The 13,610-nt window shown below is 40.7% G+C and overlaps 1 protein-coding gene across 1 annotated transcript in view; it reads right to left on the bottom strand.

The window, feature by feature from the left end:
* Positions 1-13,610, bottom strand: part of GRIK4 (glutamate ionotropic receptor kainate type subunit 4) — a 194,179-nt gene that overhangs the window by 68,109 nt on the left and 112,460 nt on the right. The window contains exon 8 of the mRNA XM_015891537.3: positions 4,939-5,100. Within this exon, the coding sequence (XP_015747023.1) occupies positions 4,939-5,100 (162 nt within the window). The remainder of the gene's footprint in view (positions 1-4,938; positions 5,101-13,610) is intronic.

Raw genomic sequence — 13,610 nt, 5'->3', positions numbered from 1 at the left:
TCCAAGGAAGGAGTTGTGTAGTTCACAATTTGCCCTGCGCTGTCTTCTACCATCAGCACTGAAGCCCAGATTCGACAATCATCCTTCCATTGGTAGGATGGTGCCAACTCAGGCTATACGTGCCTTGTATATCTTCATCTTATTGGCGAGCCACATGATCTGGAAGAACCTCCTTGACTTCTGTCTTGTCAGCTTCCCAGATGAATCTTGCTTGAGAACAAAATTTCCTCCTTTGTCTGGATCATTTAATTGCCATCTCCCTCTGCCACTATTTATCTGTTACTCTTATTTAAAGCAATAAAGCACTTTGGGATTCAGCTAGTATGGCAGACAGCATACACAATTAAATTGTATTTCTCCAGAAGGAGGCTATTGTGCAGATCCCCCAGGCTCTTCCAACCATCCAGTGGGCGTGAAATATGTCTTCCCCTACTTCTCTCCACTCGACCTTAGATCCAATTGTTACCCTTTTAGATTTCTCATTCTTTCCTTGCTGACACTAACAGCCCATTTGCAAATATCTCTTCATTTGCTCATTAGCGTATATTGTTTCAGTACCATTTGTTTTCATTTTTGGTCCCTCAAGCTCCGATCAGTTCAAGTTAAAAGAATTCTGAGGAGCAAGAAGGTGGCTGTCTAGCAAATTTGTCTAAGTTCTTCTTCAAGTACAGTGCCCAGAATTGGACTTAGGACCTCAGGAGGGTCCTGAAGTCCTAGGTCCAATTCTGGGCACTCTATTTGAAGAAGAACTTAGATCAATGCATAATAAAGTAGAATCATTATTGAGACCAATGCATAATAAAGTAGAATCATTATTTCCCATGATTTAGAGATTAAATTTCTTTTAATACTGCCTAAAATGGTCTTTGCCCTTTTTTGTAGCCATATGACACTGCTAACTCATATTTAGTAACTAAATATGTGAAAAGTTCTTTTTCACATCTTGATTACATCATGCTTTTAAAACTCTGGGTGATTACTAGGAGTTTAAAGGAACTGCTAGAAGGAAACTATAGAAATACAACCATCATTGCAACCAACAGGGAACCAAATCAGTATCTACAGAGATAGATTATTGAGGTCCTCTAACTAAAGAATAAAACTGGATCAACTGGTAACAGTATTAAGAAATCAAGAAACCTGTTGTAGGTCAAGCAATTTCTTTGAAGAAGCAGGAAGAATACTGACGCTTTTGAAATTTGACATTGGAGAAGATTCCTGAGGATACTGTGGACAGCCAGGAAAACAAACCAATGGATCTTAGAACAAATCAACCCAGAGTTCCCACTTGAGCACAAATCAACAGGCTCAAATTACCCTACTTTGGACACATTAGTTCTCTAGATAAGGCTCTAATGCTGGGAAAGATGGAAGAGAAGAAGAGGATAATCAGCAGAAAGGTGGAAGGACTCAGTTGCAGTGACAATGGGTGGACTGTTGGAAGGCCTGAAAGACCAGGTTAGGGACCGAAAAAAATCTATCCATGTGGTTGCTAAGAGTCAACACTGACTTGATGGCACATCAATCAATTTCTTCTGTCAAACAAAAACATGAGGGTCTTAGTAACCTATGGATTTTACAGTTCTTGTATTGATATGTCAGCATGTAATAATATCTATACTGGAAGATCATAAAGAGCTGGCTTACACGTTCAACTTTCACATCCACAGACTACAGTACAATGAAGGTTTGGATGTATGAAGGAAACACACTATAGCATTGACCCCATCATAGTCAGACTTTCATATCAAAGTAGACATTTCTCAACAATAAGCGTTCACCCTACACTTTATAAAAAGGAAAGAGCCATGTCCCTATTTAATAAATGCATGCTAAAAAAAAATCTTTTCTTTTGATGAAGTACCAGTGTGCTGTTAAAACACTACTTTGAAAGCAAAGACAAATTAAACATAAAGTGTTCATTGACACAGGTCTCCAAATGACCAAGTCCTGTAGCCCTATTTTTTTTCTCCTAGGAAACCACCCTTGAAGAGCTCTCAAAGTTTTTTAAACTGCTATTTTATTGTCTCTCTGTGTATAAAAGAATGTCACACTTGCCCCCAAATTTAATATAGAGAATTACAAGTTGTACCATTCCAATGGTACAATCAGGATTTCTGACAGTGGAATAAACAGTTAATTACAAACATCTGTTTTAGCCCACATTTTAATTACCTAATCTAGCCATCTGTAATTTTCTGTGCTTTCCTTTGGTTTCCATTCCTTGCTGTATGATTCATGGAAGCTGCGTTTGGAACAAATAACTCCCCAACATTTTCTGCAGAAAAAGTTCCATGATCTCTCAGCAAGATTTCCATAGTTTTCACAAACCCCCTTGTAAACCCAACCATCAGATTTGATCATGCAGAGTTCTCTGTGGACATCCACATCTCTTGAGATAGATGGCTATACAAGGAAACACCAGTGATAAACTATTTATGGCCACCAGCTTCACTTCTGTGGTTTGTAGAGCTTCTGGAAGCCAGCCTCACCTGCCGGCATCTACTGCCACCCAAAAATGTCATGGTTGGGAAAAGAACACTGCATTTTTGCTGCTAATGAGGGTGGGATCCAGCGATCAAGCAGAGCCAGTGGGAGAAAATGGGAAGAAGGTCCCTGCTCCCAGACACCTTGCTCAAAATTTGAATTTTAACAATTCTTTGGGGACCAACTGAGATAGTTTAAATTGTTTTTGAAACAGCTCAGCTGTTTCCATGTAGTGGAATATAATGGCAGGTTGCACCACAACAGATATAACAATAATGCTCTAACCCAATTTTGAAGTTGGAGATGAAGTCAAGATAGAATGCTCAGTTATTTCTCTATGAGTTATTCATCTCCCCATCCCCAGAGCTAATTCCCCCTAGATTTGTGCCTAATGCTAAGTATAGGTCTCCCAGGAGTGGAAACACTAGGGGACAATTTTGAGAGGAAGCTGGTTTTTGGAGAGAGGAACATGCAGCTTTCCCACCCCTTTACTTCTGTAATCTTCTCTGCATATCCCCAAACTCCTTGGTCTTTGGAAGTTAAAAAAAAAAAAAGTCATCAAAATCACGTCGCACGTGTTTCTGTGTAATGCCTGGAAAGATGTAGGGAAGACTAGCAAATATAAGAAAAGTATTGAGTAGTAAAATCTACATTTTGCATAGGTAAAATTTGAGCCCCATTAAAATGGGATTGCAATTGAAAAACAGAACAAAGCTGGTAAAATTGCCACCAGCAGAAGCTTGAGAAAAGCAACAGGGAGAGAAATCCTTCTTCCCTCCAGCCTGTCACAAATCTCTGGCTTTATGAACAAGGTTTATTTATAATGCATTTCCACTACTGTCGGAGGCATTTAAGCAATGGAGAGATTGTGCCAGGTACACTGTGAGATTGGGTAGTGAATTAGCTGTGGTGTTTCTCTGGATTGGAGGAGAAGAGTGGGAGGACAGTGATGGAGGGGGACAGAAGAGGATATGAGCTCAGCTAAAATCACGGCAGGTGGAAAATATGTAAGCAAACAGCCGAGCCCGTCTGGTGCCAGCCACCCCTGATATTTTAGGGCAGAGAACATGGTGATGCAAATCACATAACATACCCTCTTATAAGCACCCTGACCTTTCATGTGAGCAGGAAAGGGAGAAGATCGAGTGCCGGCTTACGTATTCACATCTCCAGCCCTGCATAAGAGCCAACCCTAACAGTGCATCTTCCTACCTTCCCAGAGAAGCCATGTCAGAGCAGCAACTCCAAATTCCCTTTCATTCTGCTTTCTAGCGAAGACACAAATCATTCCCTTCAGGGTGCCCTGAAAGGCTTTAATCTAGAGACAGAGAAGTTCCCAGTCTGTTAATGTACTACTTAAAATGCAATTTAAGAGGGGGGAAGAGATACATTCTTCAAGGAGGACATATCCCTTAGCGGGATGATACCATGTTGCAAATGTAAAAATACAACAGCTGGAGGACCACATCATAACATGCTGCCATGGTGAGAAGGCCATGCAACTGTAACATGGTCATAACTTTTGAGCAGACTTCCCAAACTTAGACATCCTTCAGATAAGTGAGATTCCCAGAATTCTCAGCAATGGCTATGATGATTAAGGAATCCTGGGGTTGAAGTCCACACATCTGAAGGACACCTAGGTTGAAGGCTGATGAAAGTAGCAGTAACTGAGGAGTAGAATACATTATCTCCATGCAGACGATCTTGGGTTCAATCTGGAACCTCCTGCCTCAAAACTTGAAGAGCCATTGCTGGTAAGTTTAGATAGCCAGATTAAACAAGACTCTGGTTCTGTACAAGACAATGTTAATGTTTCCACGAAAACAAGACTGGGGAGGATTAAAGTTTATGTACTGGCTTGATTATGTACTAATCAAAACTTTTATAAGATAAAGGAACAGAAGAACCCTGCTGTTTCAATTCCTCAAGATCTATGTGGTCTCCCATCCTCTTCCCCACAGGGGCCAATTAGACACCTGTAGGAAACACCTAAGCATGACATGGACATGACATAAGGAACACTGACAATCCAGAGGAAAATCAGAATATCCCAAAATAACTCCTAGCAGCAGAATTAGAAGAACATATGCAGCTATTTGATTGGCCTATCAAAGCTCAACCAATTAGGTTATCTTAATAGTTTATGGGACACTAGCCTGCTCTAGGCTTGGAACTCCACAAGAGAACTGCTACCATAGAAAAGACCCTGCTCTTGAAATCTTCAACCTGAAATCTGAAAAATGAGGAAGCACAGATCTTATTTTAACTTCCGTTATTTCATCTAATTTGAGCAATGTAGGTGGGGAGAGTTGAGAGGTACATAACATTCTAGACCTTTCCATTTTTCATTATTGAATCCCTTTGAAAAGTTTGCTTCTTCTTTTTCCCCACACAGGTTATCATGACATGAGGATGAGTGGGATGAGGATAGATACATGGTTTACTTACTGCTGGTCCAGTAAAGGGAATATGGTCACAATTCTCTAACCATGACTGGTTGAGACTCTCTGCAAATTCCTGGAAGAAAGGGTGGGACTGGTTGAAGATAGAAAACCCCATGATGTTCACTCGATCATCCAGAAAGCTGTCCAGTTGCTGGAGGGAAAACTCCTACAGGAAGCCAAGTATCAAAACACAAACAGCAGAATTAGCATGTTCTTCAAAAGTCATAAGGAAAAAAAATGAAGGGAGGGGATTTAAGGAACTGCAAGGATTGGTAAAAGCATAGAGAATGTCAAGAAGCTCCAAAACCTATTTATTTACAAACTCCTTCTGAAAAAAAAATTACACAATCCTCATCTGTTACAAACACGACCAGGAGAAAGTCATGTGTATCGTCAAAACTGAGAAGGCCTTACCCTCTGTCTCTATAAATCTTACAAGATGGACTCACTGGAGAATCCAACCTCTCTCTCCATAAAAAAGGCTCATCTTAACTTCACAAGCAGCATTGGGACTGACCTTCACAGATCAAAGGAAGCATTAAAACTTCAATTTCTATGAGCAGTTACAACCATGAAATAAATTATGATCTGGGGTCAGGACAGAAATTTTACCCTCATAAATCAGAAATTTAACGTAAGTTTCTGTTATTTGTTTTGCTATTTCGGCTATTACGCTAGCGCATAAGGAAGATGGGAAATGCCATGAGTGTGACTTGTCCGTGGCGAACCAACTTAGGTCAGAGGACTGAGCAGTATTTTGGATAAAGGCACATTATCATTAGGCCACACAAAAATTAGCGGCCCATTATTGATGCATTTGAATGATACTGTTCTTCTGTCTCCCAGACAGGTTATTTATTTCCTCACAGCACATTGTCATCTTGTGGCACAAGGGCAGATGGCTAATGAGAACTGGGGCCTGAAGGGATTTCGTATGCAAAGAGTGTGACAATTGTGCCAAACGAGCACGATCTGTCTTTCTCCCTGGACAGACGCTGGAGGACCAAGAAAGAGATCCAATCTGAGAGAAAACAGTGGTCTCTTAGGCGTAGCCAGGTAACTGAGTAGCCCTGTTGCAGAATAACACAACTCCAGGGAACAACTTCACGAAATGCCAGCCCAGAAACAAAATTAACAAGGAATTTGAAAAGATGGTATCCTGAGAAACCGCCTACATACAGGAGAACAAAACACTAGAACCATACAGACTCAATGGCCCTGTAAATTGTATGTTGAGGGGAATTCAATAAGGAGTTTTAATGCAAGAATTAGGGGTAAGGGATAGAATCTTGGAAATTGTGATAGGAATCTCCAGCCTCTTTTATGAGTGAGATCACTAAAACGGAGTTTCTTTTAACGCTTCGAATCGCTTCTTGGTTTCTTTGCAGCCCGGACTGTGCTGTGATTTATGAGATAAGCTACTAACAACTCCCCTTCCATCTGTTGGTTGTATATACCTAGAGTTCCTCCAGTTTCTTTCTCAGCCCACTCGCCATCTCTTATATCTCTTTCCTAGGTCTGGAGAAGAAAGGAAATAGAGACTCCAGAGGCTGGCTTGTCTTTGGGGGGACAATTCAGCATTAATCCACTAGACTGAGGATGACACAAGTCCCCCTGAGTACTTAGGGCATGGGCAAATCAAGATACATAGCATCCATGGAGTGGTTGGAAAAGCCTAGATGAAAGGAGCAAGGTAAAAGAAGTTGTAGGCCACTTGTAACATTCCAGAGCAAGGATGCTGATTTAAGAGTTAAAATTAATTTAATTCTCCTTAAAGGGACACAGTCTGTGTTATCCAATGCAGGTGGCCATTGACATTAGTAATCTGATTCTGCTAATTACATAGCTTAGAAAGCGCAGAAACAATTTGCTCTTCTTAGGTTACGTACACTACTGACAGCACCCTTTTCACTGACAGACATCACTTCCTGGCTGCAGAATTTTCTCTTCCTTATGAGATGTTTATCATAGTTTTATTAACCCAGGTCATTTATCTAGCCAAGAGACACTTTCTCTTCCTTAGAGAAACAGAGGTAAGATGGAAAATCACAAGCTTTTGCAGAGCTTGATTTCTTGTGAGGCCAAAATCTCTCTCTTTCCATCTTTCTGCACACACACGTTCAACTCCCTTTATCAATTACTGCAAGAGCTTTATTGGATTTTGAGATCTGCTGTTGATTAATATCCTTCTAATCATTCTTTAAGTGCTGCTTTATGAGAATTTTATGATCTGATGAGGGGGCAGATCCAGAATGGAGGCAGCAGAGAGAATTCAGATGCTGCTGTCATAATGCTATCCAAATCTGGTGGTGCCCTCAAACCTTCTATTTTTGGTTTAGTTTCCTTTATCATTCGCAGCAGATTTTTTAAGGAAGTTCTGAGAAGCCTAAAGGATTAATAGTATCTCAATTCTGGAATTCCACTCCACTGTTTCCTCCTCCAGCAGAAATCATGCTTCTTAATCTCAATTAAAAGAAAAAGAATTCTAAACAAAATCACTTAACCCTCCCTTCTCCATCCACATTGGAGTGGTAGAGTCTAAGCAGAGGACAATATATAGTATTGTAAGTAGTTGATGATCCTCAACATCCATCTAAGTTTGTGAAAAAGGATATACTTTCAAATATGCATTGGGACTCTTCTAATTGAGACATGGCACCATCCCCAACAGGAAGGTGTCTTCTTCGGAAAATACGTATTCTTCTCTTTCAGAATCCAGTGGCCTTCAGTCTCTATAAATGTTAAGCTGCTAAATCAATGTATCATTCTTAAGCTGCTTGAAAAACATTTCCATTTATTCACTAAATTGTACTAGATTACACTAAGTGCTTTATGACTTAAAAAAAGAAAAGCGTTTGGTTCACTTGTAACATATTAACTTTGTCAATAATTGCAGAATATACTGCATGCAAAAATCAATTTCCTCTTCAGAAAGGAAGTTGCCTTGGCAATTGGATATAGAAGTTTTATTATTATTATTATTTCTGGAAGTTTATACATTACTGTATGCACACAAGTTTTTCAATTGCTCTTGGCCTGGACAGGTTTCATCATGAAGGTTCCAGAAGTACAAACATTCAGATCTTTTGTCCAATCTTGTTGCACATAAGCATTATAAGTTTGGTGAAAGCAGTTTCATTTTATCTTTTCCTAAACTTTGAGTGACAGCTCAGCAACCTGGCACCAGTGCCCACTAAACTAATAGGGGAGTGGAATTTGAAAAGAAAAGAAGTTCATCACTACTTCAGAGTGGATTATTGGAATCTTCAGCTGAGGTCATGCTAAAGTTGTGCCCTGATGCATGGAACCAGGAAGCAATTCATCAAGATCAGGTCAGATGGAGGCTGCAGGAAGAATGTTAACAATCAATTGTCATGCAGCAAGTCACATTAGACTCAACAACCTAGCAGATCAATGAAGGATTTAGGGAATGTGGAAAAGAATGTATAATAGATGCTACTGGCAAAGGATAAAGGAATAAGCTGTACAGGTCTCTATTGGAAGATCCATTGTCTAGACCAGTGTTTCTCAACCTTGGCAACGTTAAGATGTGTGGACTTCAACTCCCAGAATTCCCCAGCCAGCCACACATCTTAAAGTTGCCAAGGTTGAGAAACACTGGTCTAGAACTTCCACCTGTGCTATGTAGATGCCTTTCTCAATACTCCAGGTTGAGCTCAACTGTGGTTAGGAGATATGCAAATTGATATGAGTGAGAACGAAACTCAAAATAACACTACCTTGATTTTGTATGGGGTAAAAGGGGTAGAGTGAAACTCTGTGGCGGGCTTTCAAGGTTCTGTCATTACACCTGACAATAATAGAGTTTTAATAGTTCTTGTAGTGTCTGTTTCCTGACCTGACCTACCTTGAAGGACTGACAGAGAGTGAGAAGCATTGAGTGAACAATATTTTATGCAATTTCTTCACTGTTAGAATGGTGACTTCTAGCAGAATTTTTATTTCTTATAAAGCAGTAGTTTAGAATAATATTTCTGCAGTTCTTCTAGGCCTAGGATTGAAAGATAGCAATTTGAGATTAGCAGATGAACCTATGATTTAAAATTCCCACCCTGAGGATCAAAAGGCGAATATCTGGCAATTCCCGGTATACCTTCCCTCTTATCCTCCAGAATATTTCCTTCCTTCTTTTCTTTTGACACAAAGCCAAAATTGCACCAGGATTGCATTAAGAGTCTGATCAGGGCCCCCATAGACAGCTGAGTTAATAAACTTAACCATGTTGTTATGGTACATATATGGATTTCTTGAATGTTGCTTTCAAGGGACAACACACCATACAAGAGCATACATGGGGGACTCATTCCTACAACTATGATCAAGACTGAGGCTCCAGAGTTCTGATCCAAGAATCACGGCATTCCAGAACAAAAGATCAGAGTATCTTGTTGGGCTCAATACCAAATACAATCTAAGAGGGAAAGAACTACAAAAAAGAATTGCAGTAACAGCTAAGATAAAGGGAGAATCTGCTTGAAGATGAATAGATTATTATATGTATATTTAAAAGGGAGGATATTAACATATCCTCCCTTTTAGATATATGGAGAAAGCAAATTACAGAGATAAAGTGATAAAGCTATCCCGGAGGTAGAAGGACAGAGTTTTGGGGAGCTGAGTGACTATTAATCTTCATTACTGCCTATGAAAATCCAATCCAGTTATGCTCATTTCCTTCTGAGCTTTTCTCTGAGTTGGCCTCAATCTTCAAGAAATTCAGTACTGGGTTACTCATGGGGAAAGTAGAGGCGGGTCATTGTATGAAGAGCAGCTGGCATTGTGCATCTCTCTAGAGCTTTCTCCTGCATTTCTCTCATTGCTTCAAATCCAGCCAGCCAAGAAAATATTTCCAAAGCTCAGGAAGTAATTATCCCACTTCTTTTTTCTTTGGTCAGGCCCCACCATGAGTCCAGGTTCCATTTCTGGGCACCACATTTTGCTAAAGATTTAGGGGAATTGGAACAGGTCCAGAGAAGGTCAGTGAGAAAGATCAGGGGGACGATAAACTAGAGCTATAAAAAGAGACTGAAGGAGCTGGTCATCTTTAGCCTTGAAAAAAAAAATGACTGAAGGGAGAATAAAAGAGCACCTGGAAGGATGTCACAGAGAAGAAGATCAAGACTTGTTCTCTCTCATTCCAGAATGCAAGACACTGAATAATGGATATGTTATCTAATTTAATCTATAGGAAAACAGATTGTGGTCAGACGTTGAAAAAACCTTAACAGTAAAAGCAGTTTGATGGTGGAACTAATTATCTAGAGAAGTGGTGGCCTCCCATTGAGTGGCTGTGTTCAAGCTGAAGCTCTAATTTGGATCCTTGCATTAAGCTGAGGGTTAGACTGGATGGCCTCAACTTCCCCTTCCCACTCTATGTTCCTATGATACCTATGAGACACAGCAGAGGAAGATCTGGCCAAATATTTGCAGGAAGTACTCACCGTGTTTCACAAGTGAGCTGGAGATGAATTACGTTTTGCAAATGCTGCAATGCACCTTCCCCCAATCATTAGGAGCATCAAACAGAGCATTGGTTGCTCCAACCCAATCTGTCCATTTGAATAGCTTAGTTCAATGGACTGTGTGAACCCAGAAAATTGGTTAATTCAGTAACCAAGTTAAACAAGTGGTCTGAATACAGCTACTGTCTTGACTACATCTATGTGTGGGCAAGGTGGTTCAAGTGCTGTAGTAACCAAATCCACCCCCAGCCATGGAAGCTCACTGGTCACCTGGGGCCATTTCTCTCTCCTCCCAACATATCCCCCAGGGAAGTTGTGGGGAAAAAAATGGAGGAGAAAATGGAGGAGTGCTGTCCATGCCACACTGAGTTCCAGGAAAAAACAGCAGGATAGAAATCTATCAAATTAATATTTGGGTTCCATGGTAGCTCCGGTCTCGCAGTGGAGCTGTGATTTGTCTCCTATTCTCCACTAGAAATGCTTGTTTTCATTCTCCAAGTTTTTCTCTCCATTGAACTGTCTAATTAGGAGGATTTAAAGTCAGGATGAGTCACCAGTCTTGATGGAAGCCAGCCAGCTAGCCTCGCATCTTCCCTAAAATCCACAACAATGCAACCATGAAGCCTAATTGCCATCAAGTGCAGGGAGGCGAGTTTTCAAATCCAAACAGCTAACCTTCAAGACATTTTCCAGGATGGCAAGTACAGGCCTCCTGAACCCTTTTATGACTGAGACCTTCCTATGTCTCCTATCTTAATATTCTTAATTTGAAATTTATAATAGTGCCTCTCCTTTTGATCGCCAACCTCCCCCTCCCCTTCGAGCACCCCTCCCCTCCAAACTATTTGATTCAGATGGTCCTTCCACATGCTATCCCAAAGAACCTGTCAACTTGATTTTATGTCTTATTCCCCCACGCCCCAGTTAGAACGTGATTGGGATCATTAGTGACTTGATAATCCCTCTAGATTTATTAACTTAAATGGCTCCACTCCCATCTCTTGTCCGCATTTAAATATTACTAATTTCCTTAAACCTCTCTTCCATCTGCTCAAAGTTTCATCTAGCTACTCTTTCCTTCTTAATTAACCCTATCAAGACTTCACTGGAGTGAGAATTAGATTATTTCAATAAACTAATCAATACACAAGAGTAAGGAGATTAACACTGTTTGGTATACGACCAGCCTCTACTTTAGGAGAGTCCTTGAAATAACATTAGACTTCTAACCAAGGGTGTAAGCTTGGCCCAATGAAGTCAGTAGCGAGTATTATTAAGTAGACTCCCAAGCAAAAAAGGTTAGCTTGCTTCAAGCTATGTGCTACTGTTGAGGATGCAGAAACACAGATTCTAATCCATGTCCTGGAAGAGAACAGCCTTGGAGTCACAATGACAATGCTCTTCTTCCTTGCACCACAACAAATTTGAAATAATTTGGTTCCAGCCAAGAATGGCCATTTGATTTGTAGGGAAAAAATGCATGATGTTCTCTTCTTCTATGATCCAGCAGAATAACTTGTGTAGTCAACAAAAGCTTACCTGAATCACTGCTTGGTACTAACAGTACACTTTGTCAACTTCTCCTGATTATAAAGTTACAGAATGGGCCCAGAAATGGCCAAGTTCTGAAATCTCCCCATTCAAGTCATGCCTATCTCACTTGCCACTTTTATTATTGAGGCATACATAGCGTATGTGATAGTTTACATTTAGATACACAATACGGACCATCATTTGGGGCAAATGTGCAAGGAAGACCACAGCAAAATGAAGGTCTCTGTTAGACACCTCAGATCACTTGGAAGCAACATGTGTGCAGCTAAACAAAAAACGGGGAAAGGATTCCCCTGCAATCCAATGACATATTGAGTTGGGGGTTTGAATCCAGTTGATCCTGAAACATCCAGAAAGCTTAGCAGTTAAAAGTCTGTAGTGGTGTCTTTCAACCTTGGCAACTTTCAGATGAGTGGACTTCAACTCCCAGAATTCCCCAGCCAGCATGCTGGCTGGGGAATTCTGGAAGTTGAAATCCACACATCTGAAAGTTGCCAAGGTCGAAAAACACTGGTTTAGAGTAATGCCCCATTTCCCAATTTATTAACTTTGGTCAAGTCCAAAAGACAGGAGTCATTTGTGAAAAACCTGGCCAGGAATTGAGAGGCCCAAGCATTACTAGGATTCAATCCAAACGGGTATCTTTGGAGGGAAAAAGCAGATATTTTTGTGATCTTCTGAACAGTTGTTGGCCTTCACCATCTCCTTGCTCCTATTTTGTATGCCTTCGCCTGATTGGCTTCCAGCATCCTTGCCCATCTATTCCTACCGCCTAGGTTCAGATTACGATTGGTTCCCACTTGTTTCCATCAGTTTCTGCTGCTCTCCGACCCAAATAACAGCACGCTCTCTGCTCCTGGGCATACACGCAAACACACACACACAGAGCATAAATATTCATTGAAATTATAGAAACTGAGCACCATCGAGGTTAGAAGGCAATTCTTATTAATCACCTCATCGGTCCCCCTGCATCTAAAGCAACAGAGATTTCATTATTGCTAAACCTGTCTTAGTAAAAAGGAAAAAAAAGGTGCTGAATCTCATCTGTGTGATTTCAGGAGACGTCTGTTCTCTGCTTTCTCCCACCCCTCCAACTCTCTCAGTTCATCTAAATGGAATAAGGAACATGTCTAATGTTTAATCAGGTGTTTTCCTTACTGCAGCCATCAGACTATCATTTCATGTTTTACTCCAGTGCATTGCTGGGAGGGGGCAACAGAATAATGAGGACTCTCCTATTGTCCCAGACTGAAACAAACAATCCAGAATCCACCAAGCAGAGTCTGTTTGCTAAAGCATCACAGCCATTATTCTTGCTCATCCCATATTTGATCAGGGACCTGCAAGATTCCTTGCTTCAGCCACCTTGGAACTTCAGCAAAATAGAGAACCTGGGATGCAGACCAATAGGGCGCTCAACCCAGAGGCAACATTGGTTGGAATGCAGTGAGTAGTGACAGTTGTCTTCTTCTGTCTTCCAAAAGTGGTCCTGAATACAATGCTAGACGTGGTGTAACTTCATACCCCAGGGACATTCTGATCTAAGAACATGGTGGGCTACTGAGTATAGCCCATTGGCCACTACAAGCAGTGCCAAGCTTTTCTTTTTTTTAGGGGAATAATAAAAGAAAGAAAG

Source organism: Python bivittatus, unplaced genomic scaffold (genome assembly GCF_059951505.1).
Source record: "Python bivittatus isolate LINGU-HERP-01145 unplaced genomic scaffold, Pbiv_v1 ctg000320_np1212, whole genome shotgun sequence".
NCBI lineage: Eukaryota > Metazoa > Chordata > Lepidosauria > Squamata > Pythonidae > Python > Python bivittatus.
Note: the sequence above shows the minus strand (reverse complement) of the source record. Positions and strands in the feature narration are given on the sequence as shown.